This window comes from Papilio polytes, unplaced genomic scaffold (genome assembly GCF_000836215.1).
Source record: "Papilio polytes unplaced genomic scaffold, Ppol_1.0 DF823694.1, whole genome shotgun sequence".
Lineage (NCBI taxonomy): Eukaryota > Metazoa > Arthropoda > Insecta > Lepidoptera > Papilionidae > Papilio > Papilio polytes.
The window spans coordinates 14,090-29,689 of record NW_013525510.1 but is presented as its reverse complement, the minus strand read 5'-3'; the positions used below and the strand labels follow the sequence as shown (position 1 = coordinate 29,689).

The window sequence follows — 15,600 nt, the reverse complement described above, 5'->3', positions numbered from 1 at the left end:
CTGTATTCCCTGGCTATTTTCCTACATGGGATTGGGTGAAGTGTACATCCATATTTGGTAACTTTCTTAAGATATGTGTGTGAAACACAATTGTTAGAAAAATATAATTTCTCCTCATTTAATATTAGTTTCAGCAAATAATATAAAATCCACAAACTATATGTTCACCTTCAATCTCTAGTTTATATTTAGTCTTCACATAAAACTACCATCACAAAGTACTAACACTTATTTTAGCTTGCACCACCAACATCAATAAAAACATATGACATCTGTATTTCAACTATCACAGACCCTTGTATAAATCAAATATAATGGATGGCTACAAAGGGGAAGACCGAGGAAGTATGGATTGTGTGAAAGAGGATATGCTTAAGGAGTGGTGTCAGATATGACGGCTGATAGATGTACGGAGCAGCACACACTGTGCCAACCCTCCGTAAGGGATAAAAACAAGTTGAGATCTATATATCAGCATTAAAACTTAGCCAAAAGAAAAAAAAAAGAGCAATATTATTCATTACTAGCTTCGGTCCTAACACAGTACAACCAAATAAAAAAAACTGTAACTAGTCTGTGTTCTTCTATATATTCTACACTGCCAAATGCCATCGAGTTCCATTCAGTAGTTTAGATTACAAACTACCAAATCTCTATCCACATAAACTTCACATTTATAATATAAGATTTTTTCCATGTATGGACCAATTGTATGAACCTTCAGAAACATTCATACACCATAGGTTAAAAAACTAGATTAATTAATGTATTTTTGTAACAGAATGCTTGTAAATTTTTTTTTATAACATAAGATGGCAAACGAGCAAGCGGCCAACTGAATCCGGCAAAATGGCGAAGCAACCGCTGCCCATAGACATCCGCAATAACAGATGCGTCGCCTACCCTTATCTGACGGAGGAGACGCACATAAAGAGGATATTTCCTCTTCCTATGCATCTCCTCCATCGTCAAATCCACTTCCCATTCCCATCCTCTCATAAGAAAAGGGTGGTAAAGACAAAGGCCCATTCGTGCTAAGATGTTAAAGCGGGCACTACCACTGTAAATGTTTATAGTTTGTAAATATACATCTGCTAGTGACTTATACTTCAATATCATATACCATAGTATAAGGTGACAAACGAGCAAAGCATCGGAATTCACTAAAATAGCGAACCAACCAGCTTGTACACCAACCAGAACAGGGGAATTGATAGAAACCTAATAAACAACTAAAATTAAAAACAAGTTAGCTTTAGTACTAAAAGAAATAATAATTAAATTATATGTTTACTTTGGAAATGTCTTTTTTTTAAATCTGTTCTCAATATATCTATCTGGAGTAGTAATTTTTCTTTCTCCAACAAATACATTTCATTTTTATGCAACATTTCATTCTTTAACATTTGCTTTTTCATAACTTTCTCTTCTAGTTCAGCTTGCAATACTTTCTTTTGTAATTCTAGTATATCTAGTTTCCCTTCATCTAATTTGTCACAAGGTATTTTACTTGGTTTACCTGCAAATTAATATGTTTTTACAATCTGAACGACATTATAAAATTATCTTATTGTTTACATTCTGGATTCTTACGCTGAAGGAAAACATCGTGATGCAACCTGCACTCAGCGAAGAAATTCAAAGATATATGTTAAGTCAACCAACCCGCACTTGGCCAGCATGGTTGACTATGGCCTAATCACCCTAACTTTAGGGTAGGCTCCGAGCCCCTCGGTGGGGCGTATAGTGAGCTGGTGATGATGACATTCTGGATAACTTTCAAATACCGATTTTAAATAAAGTATTTTGGTGTTCACTCACAATTAAACTATTAAAATATTATCATAACTTGATGCTTAAAATGATGTTAGCAATTACAGCATATTTTTGAATGAATCTTTTTTAATAAAAAGCCTTACACTTATGTCACTTTAGGCTATATATTTTAACACTATTAAACTTAGGGGGTAAATATTTTGGATAAAAACCCTAATGTGGGAAAGAGACCATAAGTTGCTGCCAACTGCAAGGAAGCAAGGTTTGTCATTGTCATGTCAATTTGACAATTTACAATTAATAATTTGACACATATAAACAATAAAAAAATTTCATAATTTTATGCGGATGAAGTCGCACAGGCTAGCTTGTGTTATATACTTGTTACTTGTAATTCATCACCTATAAACTATTGCCAACATTGCAGCTTTTGTTTTTACATAGGTGGCAATTGAACAAGCAGCCTGAATGCACTTAATGGTGTCAACTTTTAGCTTGGAGCATGTATTAAGTGTAGGCATATAATTAAAAAAAGCAAATATTCAAATATGCTGTGATCATCACCGTCCTACATACAATACCAAAATGGTGCCTACTTTAACATTACAATTAGAAATTATTTTTATGTACTTACAGTCATCTGCTTCATTTTCATTTATTTGTACCTCCAAATTATCAGATTGGATTGAATACTCAGATGTAACAGATTCATCAACCTCCTCGTCTCCAGTTAACACTACAATTACAAATACATTTAGTTAATAATCCACCCCGACTATATCTATCTGGGAATTCACCTCATGTCTTGTCAGTAGCATTCCAATTGTTTTTTTCAAATCTGTTAAGTAGTTTTATAGGAATATAAATAAGAGGTTATAAAATATAGAAAACAATATTGATTTATATTTACCTAAGAGGTCGAAGTTGGGTGTACTATCGCTCTGATCGACAGATAAAATCAAGTCTCTGATTTTTAACTCGATCGGTGTCATAGCCGTCAACAAACCTTCACCACTTTTGTGCTGCTTCGAGTGGAGACCTTTCCATTTTTTACGAACGTCTCTTTTTAGGGCTTCATATTTCAATTTGAGATGTTTCGCATCTCTGTACACAGGGGAATCACTATTAAACTTTGTGGCTATATCGTTCCAAGCATTTTCTTTCAGTTGCCAAGTCGACGAATCACTTTTTTTCATTTCAATTACAGCTTTTTCCGTTTCTATAAGAGAAACAAGCTTTTCAGTCTCCTCTCGAGTGAAATTTACGTTACGCTCGCGTTTTCTGTTCATGTTTAAATAATTATTGCACTTGAGTCTAGTGACTAGACGTGAGCGTTATTTTACGTCACTAGCTACAATCACCAGTGACGAGATATGTAACGGAATAACTAGTTTCGAGTCAAATTATAGGTAGTGATTTTTGTAACTACGTTATTCGGGCGTGTTCGGCTTCGAAGTCGTGATTTATGAAGCGAGTTCTGATTCGGGCGAGTTCGGTCGCACAATAGGAAATATATCTTCTATTTAACTTTAATATGTAATGATACTTTATTTAAACGTGTGTATATTGCTTATGTCTAATTAATTTTTGTGTTGTTTTTTTATAATTTGTTAGGAATAAAATTAGTACCGTGCTATAGAATTGGCGCAACTCTATATTATCGGCATAAACGTCACGTCCCTAGCTGACAGCTGTCAATGTCACTAGAAGGATGGATAGATTGGCGCGTAACTTGAGTCTTGACGAGAAGTATTGCTCTGAGTTAAAAGCGACAGTATCAATTAAATAAGTTGTCTAATAAATTATATATTTGATAGTTGTAAAATGTTCGTTTCAAAATTTTGCGGGGTTTTTTTTATTTTTTTATAACAAGAACCTTTTAGTGATCATTAATTTGTCAACCTATATATGTAATAAAAAGTTAGAACTGTAGTCATGTAGGCATAACCTACATGCAGACAAGGAAACATTCACAAGAGTATCACATTTAAGATTCATTGAATGAAGCATTGTATCAACTTCCTTAATAGTTAGAGATAAGATAATAATAAGAACTCTTTATTTGTGTAATCATCCTTATATGTTTTAATTAAATAAACGTTAGCCTCAAACCACGCATCACAGCGTGAACACCTGTCTTTGCTTTTTAAAAAGGCTTTTGCCTTCGCCCACAACCTATCTGGCGCAGTCGGTACCTCGCGTTCTAAGTCGGTTCGAGTAAATTATAGCAGAAGCATCTGAAGATTTTACTCCGTTCCGGTCAAAGGCGCGAGCAGAATCTACGGTTGGCGTGGCATCAGACAGCGTGCGACTCAAGAATACCATCTTTAGCCTTCAATCGGCAATGCTCGTGGGGTGAGTATATAATTTACTATTCCCGAGTTTCCTATTTTACCACTCCTACAGAATATTAACAACTTTGCGTATTTCTTGTGTGGGGTTTAGTTGATTCGTTGGTGCTTATTCTTATTTTGTTAGGTTAAAATGGCCACAGGTAATGAAAAAGTAACTGACGATAAACAATTCATAAAAGAGATCGATTATGCGACTCTATCAATTTTATTCCCTCCGTATGACGGGAACAAACGCACCTGGGCATTTTATATCGAAGGTGTAGAAAATTTACTGAAACCAATTACTTGCAAGGACGATCCTTGTCTAGTAAGTTTAATAAGGACCAAGATAACGGGTAGAGCTGCGGAAGCCATCTCAGATATTGGTAGCGCGTCTACCTGGGAAGAAATTAAAACAATCCTAAAGATTCGGCGAATTCAGAAATGAATTTCAATTAGTCCAAGAGCTCATGCCCATTAATAGGGATAGCCAATCCTTGGAATTATTCTCGGAAAAGATCAGAAAAATAACGAGTTCACTTAATTTAGCGGACAACTCTAAACGTAATTACTATGAACAAATGGGTTTAAATACATTCCTGGATAAAATAAACCCAATAACATCAATTTTAGTGAAACAATTAAAATCAGAAAACTTAGATAAAGCAATCGCGATAGCTAGACAATGAACACATATTAATGGATTTATATAGTAGCGGAGGAATTACATTTCTTACGGTAATTGATAACTTCACCAAATATGCTCAAGCTATACCACTGACAGCAACAACGAGCATACATATAGCAGAAGCCTTATTGAGTATATTTTCAGTAATAGGAGTTCCAAATAAAATAACTACGGACTCAGACTCAAAATTTGACAATGAAGTCATCACGGAAATATGCGCAATGCATAACATAAACATTCATTTTACAACCCCAATTCAAACTCACCAATAGAAAGCTTACATTCCACTTTGGCAGAATTCATTAGAATACAAAGGATAACGGATAAAAACGAATCGTTTAATTTAATGAAATACGAAATAATAGCGTACAATAACTCAATACATTCAGCGACAGGATTCACTCCATTTGAACTATTATAAAGACACACCAAAAGTAGAAACCCATTAGAACTATATTGCCGTAGAGAATTCTATCAAGAGTATGTTACAAAACATAGGCAAATAATGGAAAACGTACAAAAACTGGTTAATACAAAAATGACGAACGAAAAGCAATAAAACATCGAAAGAGCTAATAAAAACACAGAACAGGCAACGTTCAAAGTTGGCACAAGTCTATAAGCAAGTGGCAAAAACAGCAAGAAGTAATAAATTAGAACCGAAATACCTAGGTCCGTATACGATAGTTCGCATACACCCAGAACAAATCGCAGAAATTGTAGGCAAACATGTAAACACGAAAACCATTAGTGTACATTTCCGTTTACTAAGAAGACCTGAAAATGTTTCAGGAACGCCATCGCTTGCTTCGCAGTCTTCGGACTCGCCGCAGCCACAGCAATCTTACAGCCAATAGACAGTCACAATGGAATACTGGTATTAACAGAAGCGAAAGTGCAATACCAGATAAATACTTATCACTTAGTTGTAATTTATAATACATCGCAAATAAGCGATATTTTCTTTGAAATATGTAGTAATTATTATACTTATAAAGTTAAACGTAACAATACTTTAGGTACATTAACCAAAAATAAACAAATAGAATATCTTAAACACAACAGAGAGTAAGATAGCATATTTAGGATTAGATACGATAAGATTTAGATACACTAATAGGCAAAAACGCGGCCTAATAAACGGATTGATACTGTAATAAAAACGATTACAGGTAACTTAGATCAAGAAGATGCAATTCAATTCGAAAATGAAATTAAATCCATCCGGAATTCCATATAACATAATCAAAATAAAAACATTGGTATTATGAAAGAGTTCATGAATAATTATGAAAATAACTTAAAAATAAAAAATAATCAAAAATATATAGAAAAATCGATCAATGAACTTCTATCTCAAAACAGTATACAGTTGTCATTAAACATCTTAAACGAAATGGGTAGATCGCTTCAACAGCTCTACGATAAGTTAGCAACTCTAGAAAATGCAATAACATTTTCTCATCTCCGTAGAATGCACCCCAGTATCCTAGATCCAAACTATTTAATCGAAGAACTCAATTTAATTAAATCAGAAATAAATTATAATTTGGCTTTTAACCCAAGCATTAAAACAATACACTTATGGGAAAAGGCTATATCGGTAAAAGCGTACAGCACCAATGGGTCTCTGAACTTTATCCTGGAGGTACCATTAGTATCTAAACACCCGTACAACCTCCTACACCTGTATTTTATCCCAAACAATAATAACACAATCCTCGTTCCCAAAAATCCATTCCTGGTCCTCGGCAATAGTGAATTCGCATATCCTCACGAGCCCTGCGAAGATATATCGGAGAAAGAAATCATCTGCAAGCATCTAGAGTGGCAAAGGCTCCAAAACTCCGACGATTGCATAGCGCAGTTATTCCAACATCAAGAACCACATAACTGCACGTACGTGACCGCCATCCTGGAAAACAATAAAATGTCACAATGTTTTTATCATGTGTTCCACTTTTTCGTGTATTTTAGTGTGTTTTTGGGCCCTAATAGTGCTTCTCCCATTGTTACTGGGATAATTATCACGGACACTGTATTATATTCACTCATAAAACTAACCCCGTAGCATTTTTGGGTCTCCTTGAATTGATATGGAGTCTGATGAATTATACTAAAATATTGGAAGTCCTGAAACAATGAGAGACATGCGCTATACAGAAGAAAGATTTGGTACTGAAAAGAGAATTCACGAACTTGATTGAACTCGCAGCTTTACTCGTGCACAGTTTGCTACGCGAGCGAAACTGTGGGTGGTATTTAGTAGCGTACATTATGCTGTATTTTTAAATTTTTTTAGATGAAATTTGAAACAAAAAAGAAAACATTGGTGGGTACAAAGGTAATGTGAAGATCAAAAATGAAATCAGAAAAATGTAAAAAAACTAATTCAACATTAGATGTGTTTCTACTGTATGAAGTAAAAGCAGTTGGTGTTGCGGCCGTGACGTCAACGGCCGCCCCATTGTGCAGCACACACACGTCACACGTCGGCGGCCGCCGGTGGGTCCCGCTGCGCTTGCTGCACCCCGTCATCGATGTACGATCGGTCTGTCAGTCGACGTCATACGTTAACCACCAATTAAATTAGACCGGCTAGGCAATCCCGGCATCGATGACGAGTCATTTTCGCCCTCTTTTCGCTTCCGCTCCTTACCGTCATGTGACGTTCTCGTCCCTTCAACCATTGTAATACAAAGTGGCCGAATAAACTTATTATACCAGAAAGCCAAGAAAGTTTTATTCCAAACCGAAAATTGCGAACAGTTGGATATGGTGATTTTATTACTAGCTTCGAAAAATGACACGGGTAGTAATGTAGTTAAGTGTACACTTTGTGCCAACTTATTGTCCTGTCTTTTCTATTTTACAGGCAAAAAGGCAGCCAGGGCAATAAAGAAAACTATAAAATCAAATCTTGACCAAGGTTAAAAAAACAGCTATTACAAGGTCAGCAGAAAAATTACATCTAATCCGGCAATATTAAATGTAATCGAAAATTGCTCAAGCACTGCAAAATTATTAGTGCAAATTCAATGCCGTGAAAATATGAAAAAGGGAGACGTTTTACTTTAGAGAAAAAGATTGCTTTAGCAATCCAAAGTTCTAAAGGATATTGATTTTTTCGCAAGATTTTTATTTTTAAAAATAGGACACTTCCTAAAACAGTATCCCATAAATGGGGCTTGTTACGTACATAGCCACAAGGAATACTGCGTACTGTTATATCTGTAACTAGCATGTAAGAATGTTTAAGTTCTAATATTAAGTCATAGCATTTAAAGATAATATAAGTAGGCTTATTATTTAGTAGTGATGGGACTCGAGTGATTTTTTTTCACTCGAGTCACTCGGTACTCGTAACTTTCTCACTCGAATGCCACTCGAGTGAAGGTAAGACTCGAGTGATGTTTATAGACGCGAGTCACTATGGAATATGAAAATCGAGGAACCAAAATTTTAAAACCAATAAAACAATGTTAATTTAACATAAAGAAATTATTTTCGCATTAACTTAAAAGTTACTCAAAAAATCTGTACGAAATGTGTAAAAATAATGTTTTCCTTTAAACTAAACCTGTCTACTAAATCAAGACACCTCTTATATCATCTGTTAGTTGAAATTTTATAGTGTACTATAAATAAGTTCTAATCCATTTTAATAAATACTTACAAGTAATTTTCATGAGATCTAAATATGAACAGTTTGATTATGTTCTTACACAATTTTGATAATAAACATGCTTTAAAATTAATTTAAACGAAGCTTAAATAAACTCTACAAAAGAACAGAAATAGTGTGTTTTTAAAAAGATAACAAATTTAACTGAAAATGCTGTAAATATTTCTTACTCCGCTTAGTATAAACCAACAAAATGGTTACGAGTCACTCGTAATTCGAGTCAACTCGAGTCACTCGCAACTCGGGTTGTCAAAAATTTCACTCGAGTCCGAGTAAGAAAAAAATGACTCGAGTCACTCGAGTAAAAAGCAACTCGAGTCCCATCACTATTATTTAGTAAGCAGGGCAGTCTGCCGCGACACTTCAAACTCGCTACGCGTGAATGGGTCTCCAGATCAGGTCTACGGATCTAATCTAGTGTGTCATTTTTATAATTAATAAATAATATTTCCTTTTTTTTAAGACTTTTACGAAATCCCTCCTAACAGTACGCAGCATTGACGTCATGCGACCTAAATTTGAAGACACGAGGCGCAATGGCAATTGTAGCAATCGTAATTGGCTTCAAATTATATGTTCTTTGTGATTTTTGTTTCAAAATTCATTGTCATGTCCATCTTGAATATACAGCTTGTATCTCGTGTCTTCTGGCTTCTGCGCTTTATAAAATTTTATGTGAAAAAAGTACTTGCAATATGGACGTTAATTCTGTTTAACGTTTTGTGCAAAAAGACGTTATTGTATATACGATATGAAAGCTATGTTTGTTTAAGAATAGGTTATGCTAAATGTAGCAATGTTAAAAGAAATATACAGTTTTTTAATGACATGTTTTTAAAGTCATTTGTGAAACATAAAAAATATATTGAAACAGTTCTTTTAAAACCACATAATAATTTAAGTTAATAAAATCTGTTTTGCAAAAAAAATGACGATTTAGAAGACGATATAAAAGCTGGACAAATGGCAGAATGGAAAAGGCATTACATACCAGTTTCTAGCCTGTCCATTTATAGAGGTCGGTGTTGCAACCGCAACATACAGCGCCAAAATGGCGAAAATCAAATATTCATAAAATACCAGTTTGTAGCTTGTCCATTTATAGAGGTTGGTGTTACAACCGCAATATACAGCGCCAAAATGGCGAAAATCAAATATTCATAAAATACCAGTTTGTAGCTTGTCCATTTATAGAGGTCGGTGTTACAACCGCAACATACAGCGCCAAAATGGCGAAAATCAATTATTCATAAAATACCACAGTTTGTAGCTTGTCCATTTATAGAGATTGGTGTTACAACCGCAACATACAGCGCCAAAATGGCGAAAATCAAATATTCATAAGATACCAGTTTGTAGCTTGTCCATTTATAGAGATTGGTGTTACAACCGCAACATACAGCGCCAAAATGGCGAAAATAGACACAAAATGCCAACATAAATAGCCTGTCCATTTAATAAGTATGTTGAAAAACCGACTATTACCACAAAAAATTGAAATCTCAGCCGACTACCTTCTCTATTAGGTGTTTTATAAAAAAAGTTTTTATTTTATATTTCTCCACTGCTCAATTCCATCCTTTCTTAAAGAATTCATAAAAATGTAGTGTATTTTGTAGATAGAAATTAAGAAAAACTCATTAATCCTTCGAACAATGATAAATTCCAGCATGAGACCTTCAACCAAATTACACACAGAGTTGATTGTTATTCAACATCTGTGATCCTTTATGAAGCCGTTCTGGAGACACATACTAACAAACACCATTCTAATCTTTCTTATTTATAATGTACAAGATATTTAGTAAAATGTCACACACCATATAAAATAAAGATAATCACAAACGGTCATATAAATTACATAAAATAGTAAAGCAACCACTGCTCACATATGAAACACAGAGGTGAACCCTTTTACATACACTACATCACAATTTATTTCCTCTTCCTGTTATTTCTATTTTAAAAACGGGTTGAATGGAAAGAAGTATAGAATTTTGCTTCAACTACCGAAACTCGACAACACAAGATGTCTTCTTTTGTGACATTGTACCGAGCAAGAGAACCATGCGGATTACTTAAAATGTTTTTGTATTTGTTCTATCCAATACCAATTTGTAACACTTTTATGTTAGGAACAACACAAGCCATATTCACTCCTAACAGCTATACCTTTAGAGTAAAACCACAATCTATTAACTGTCGCAATAACGTAAAATGAACGTCAGAACAAATTACTCTAACCTCTAACGGAAACGAAGAGTAACACAATGGTGACAACATAGATTTCTTAAATAAAATTCGACGAGGATTTTGTATAAACCTCTCTTGTAAATGCCGTAATTATTTTGAAAGTGGATACGTGATTGTGATTGTGAAATTCACAATGTGAAAGAGATTTATTGACGGCGAACACCTTGATAGTTGACAGCAGTGTTGCCAATGAAAAGATTTTACCCGGCTTACAAGGGTACATCGTATAAAAAAAGCCGTGTTTCTGTGGGAAAAGATCATACTTGGGCCGTAGCACTAGTAAAAAAGGAAAACTTCTCAACATAAGTTAAATGTTCCTTTTAACTTTTATAATAGCAATGAACTGTGTTGAAATTGACCTTTTTGGTCTATAAAATCGTAAACATTTTTTTTTTAAATTTTATTATTCCCGACAGAAATCATTGTAAATCAACCATTTTGATCAAACTTTTTATTTTTCATTTAAAAGATACTTTAAAATGAGTTAATTAGTGATGTGCCAACTCGGGATAAACGTAACTCGATTTAACTCGAGTTAAAATCCACATAACTCGAGTTGAACTCGAGTTAATTGGATGGACAAGTAAATGTTTTTTTTTTGTGTTTTTCCAAATTATTCCCTCGGCTTGGCATAACATTGGAATAGACATATTACATTTTTATCTGTTTCAGTTCTTTATTTTTGATATTATTTATTTATAATGTATTGGGAGAATTATACCTACTAAATAAAGAAACAAAAAAAGTTATTGTTTGAAATAGAAACATTTTTCAACAATTTTTAAACGATTTACATAAAAAAAGTAAAAAAAAAGAAAGTGAGGGGGCTAACTTCACAGAGGTCAAACTTCGGTCCATGTCGGTTTCATTCCGTTTTCGAACTCGAGTAAAGAGAATTCAACTCGAGTCGACTCGAGTTACGCCTAACTCGAGTTGACTCGAATTACGAACTCGAGTTGACCATCACTAGAGTTAATTAAAGAGGAACAATGAATTACCGTTGGTTTTCCGAAAAGCTATAGATTCTGTAGACCTTAGACCATAACTGCCATAACCAGCATTGGAAACACTGATTGTCAGCAGCAGTGTTGCCAATGAAAATTTTTAACCGACCATGTAAAGAAGCAGTGTGTTTCAGGACCGTGTCACTACTTAAAAAAACGAAAAACTATTTAACTGTATCTGAATGTATTTGTCGTAACGTTCTTTAAATATTTTTGAACGGGCCAGTTAGTTCGTACTAGTGTTGGGCTTATTCGGACATCTGCAAGTGCGCACCGTACTAGTACAATTTTGAAAACATACTAGTACACACTTTTAGTACCTTTAGTACTTCAGATTTGTGAGAACTCAATAACACGAATAGAATATAACGAGGGTTTTATATTACTCAACGTCAAATTTTAAGCAGATTGAAACAAATGTTATTAGCGAAAATAAATTTAAGTTGTAATTAATTTTATCCACTTTTGATTCTTATTACCGAAGGTGGATGCTTCAATCTGGCAAATATATAATCAAATCAAACAACGAACAAGCGAACATCGATATCGTGTAGTGTACTAAAAGTGCCAAATGTCCGATTAACCAAAGCCGTTCGGTACTGTTACTTTTAGTACCTTCATCTTACATCTACCTTTTAAAAACCTAATATAGATAGATATAGATAGAATAGCTACCTAATAAGCGAGCTCGTACCATCTTTCGACTGCATCGTCACCTCCTTCAGGTGGGATCGTGGTCAAGCGCTAGCTTAACAAATAATAAAAAAAAAAACACCTTTCAGTCAGTCCGTCTAAATCGTTTTCCCCCTTTTAGAGATAATCAATAATCAAACAATCAATATAAAATGTAGTATATAATTTGCGCGTCTATTTCAGCTACCCTTTAGTGTTAAGCCCGTTAAAATCAACCTAGGCGTTCCGGAGATTACCCGGAACAAACGCGGCTTACGGACAGACAGACATTTTTTTTTAAAACGCGATTTACGGTATCAGCAACGCAAATACATCATGTTCACGAAATCTTGAATTTTTCTTTTTATATTACAAGCAGACACTCCATATTTAGTATATGTATAGATAGATATAAAATAAATAAGTTACAAGGTAATCTGGGTGCGCGGCAGTTACTCTACGTTTTAATCGATAACCGTTAACGTTTATATTTCAACTAGTTAATTTAACGTTTACAGCGTAGTGAATTGTGATTGTACGCACTAGCCAGGCGTCTTTTTTTTTTTCAACACCGGCCATCATGTTGCTTCATTTTAACGGCAAATTTTATATTTCCGTTAAAAAAGCTACATTATTACGAAAATGCAAGCAAAACGAAATCACGTTTTTGGAATTCTACCATAAGTGTTTACGTATACAACACGTACTTGATGATTTCTCTTTTATTGTCGGTGCTGCGGACAATACTTAAATGAAGAATACAACTCCAAAAATGGCTCTTGAGTTGAATTCGGTTTTTGCAATTGGTTGGTTTAGGGACATTTGTACTGTGCCTGCTCAATCGGGTATACTCTTCCATTGTAATACTCCGTGCTTCTTTTTTGGACTGTGAGGTCTATTTCAATTTTCTTCGATTATTGTTGTTATAAAGTCGTCTTGTATTAGATCTAGCATCTTTTCTCTCCTAGTTTGTGTTGCGATGGGCTTCTTCACTTCATTTATAATCAAGTATCAAATGTAATAACTGTTTTGCACACCAATTATCAGGTATGCGTTGAAAAAGACAGTTAATATAAGCCAAGTTGTAAGTAATCTTAATTTTCACATATGATAAAACTTACTGAGTCTATGTTTTTAAACTAATCTTTCTGTGTTACCAAGAGTGTGCATTGGTGGTTGTCATAGTTGTCGAGTTTCTTTTGTCTTAGCAATAGTTTTTCTGCAATGCTGTGTTTTATTTTAACATAATGTTTTGTTGCAATATAGTTATGTGTTATTTTCTATGCTAGGAAGACCTGCTTGATATCTGTTTCAGATAATTCTGCATAATTAAAATATTTTAATAAAAAAATAACTACACTCTTATAATTAAAGTTATGTAGGGTCTAAATATCATATTCATATAAATAGAATTTTATTATCAATTAGTTATTTTGTTCTAAATTTCATGGACAAGTGTCCAATCAACTTGAACCAGCAGCTGATCTAAAACTGCTTCTCCATGCATTGGTTTTAGAAATTTTAAATTCAGTTCTGATCTAACCGGCAAACAAAATTCTAGAGGCTTATCTCACAGGCCCTAAAAGGGATAAACAAGTTTGTGACCTTATTACCCTCTATTCTATTTATATTTCTCTAAGAAGGCTTTGATATGTCTTAGGATGGACTTGATAGATTAGGTGTTTCCGCAATAAAAAATATGATTGTGTATTTTTTTATTAGATCAAGTTTTGGACGACTATAAGCATATTTGTTATGCAGTTTTGTGGCAATTTATAGGGTAGCCACAAATGAGGTTACCACTCTTGTTGATTACCAATTATCTACTTTCTAGTCTCTGGATATTGTGGAGTTTTTTAACATTACCATGTTGAATGTTGTCATTAAAGGTTGTTCCCATATGGCTTCATCTGCTTGAAATTATAAAACTTTATTTTAAAGTTTACATTTCTAATGTTACAAATTTAACAATATTACCTTTTTAGATTTTGCTTTGATCTTTGGCACTCATTTTGGGGGTTGTACAATTGGTCCAAAGTGGAAATTCTACAGCAAAAGCATTAAGTTAGGGAAACAATGAAACACTTTACAATCAGAATTTCAACTTAAGTTTAATGATGTGTTGACAACATTAAGTTGTGCCTATCAACAATGCATTTTATTACGTCACTAATTAACTTATGATGTTTAACAGAGTTCCAAACAAATTTCCTAATAGTTCTAGTTTTTGCTATTGAAGTTTCCAGAATATTCCTAATTTCCAGACCATTGTGGCTATTAATGTGGTTTCCTATAAGTTTTGTCATGATTGGTTGGAACTGAATTGAAACAAGGTGGGAATCAGCAAATACATCTAGTTCAATGTATGTGGATATTGTAAAATGTCCACCTTGAGACAACACATTGAATATGACATCACTATCAAAATTTATTGATTTGTTTGCTTCTGATTCCAAAGTATTTCTGAGTCTTTTCTTTTCAAGGATTCTCCTTGAATTTCTATTCATTTTGTAATGAAGAGGTTTAGAATACACATAGACATATTCACATATAGATACTTTGGTATTTGGAGCACCCATGCTGTGCAGTTAGGCTGCCGGCTTTTGGTAATCTTTTTAAATTATTATTTTTTTCCTTCTATAATTTATTGTTGATGAAAATAATGAAGATGTTCATGGTCTCCGCTGTTGTAAAAATCCTGGAGATACCAGACTTTCTATTAGTGAAATAAAAAATATTTACAATATTGAAAAAACTAGAATCTTGTCTTATTGATGCTGGCGGTTGACGCTCAACCACTTGAATAAATACAACAAATGTTGTTAGATTGAACATTGATATAATTAATTTTGAACAAATGATCCAGACAAGCTTGCCACAATGTTCGACTGCATAGGATCTACACCACTTCAAGTGATAGATGTTGTGGTGTTGGTGGTGTGGAGTTGATAGTGCCTCGACCACCTCCGGTGCTAACTGCGCGCGTTGTCTTCAACGACAACTTGACCAATTGCGGAGACAATATTTACTACTACCTCAATGCCCACGTTCAACAATATGCTCGTTTGCACTAGGGTCTCTCGAAATTGGACAAATTTGACACTAAAGTATTACATTATTTCCTCTGTGGTATTACTTACGAGTGTCATCCACTGCAAAATGAAGTAGTCGTGAGTTTTCGTTGTAGGG

General features: G+C 34.1%; 1 protein-coding gene and 1 long non-coding RNA gene across 2 annotated transcripts; both read right to left on the bottom strand.

The window, feature by feature from the left end:
- Nucleotides 1-1,274: 1,274 nt before the first annotated feature.
- Nucleotides 1,275-3,371, bottom strand: LOC106103885. The gene is made up of 3 exons (XM_013283799.1): nucleotides 2,687-3,371; nucleotides 2,411-2,512; nucleotides 1,275-1,519 (listed from the first exon to the last, which is right to left on the bottom strand). The coding sequence occupies exons 1-3, from the start codon at nucleotides 3,063-3,065 to the stop codon at nucleotides 1,278-1,280; spliced, it is 723 nt and encodes a 240-aa protein (XP_013139253.1). The 5' UTR covers nucleotides 3,066-3,371; the 3' UTR covers nucleotides 1,275-1,277.
- Nucleotides 3,372-13,190: 9,819 nt separating this feature from the next.
- LOC106103886 lies at nucleotides 13,191-15,592 on the bottom strand. The gene is made up of 2 exons (XR_001225640.1): nucleotides 15,552-15,592; nucleotides 13,191-15,109 (listed from the first exon to the last, which is right to left on the bottom strand). It is a non-coding gene; the product is annotated as an uncharacterized LOC106103886 (long non-coding RNA).
- Between the last annotated feature and the right edge of the window lie 8 nt (nucleotides 15,593-15,600).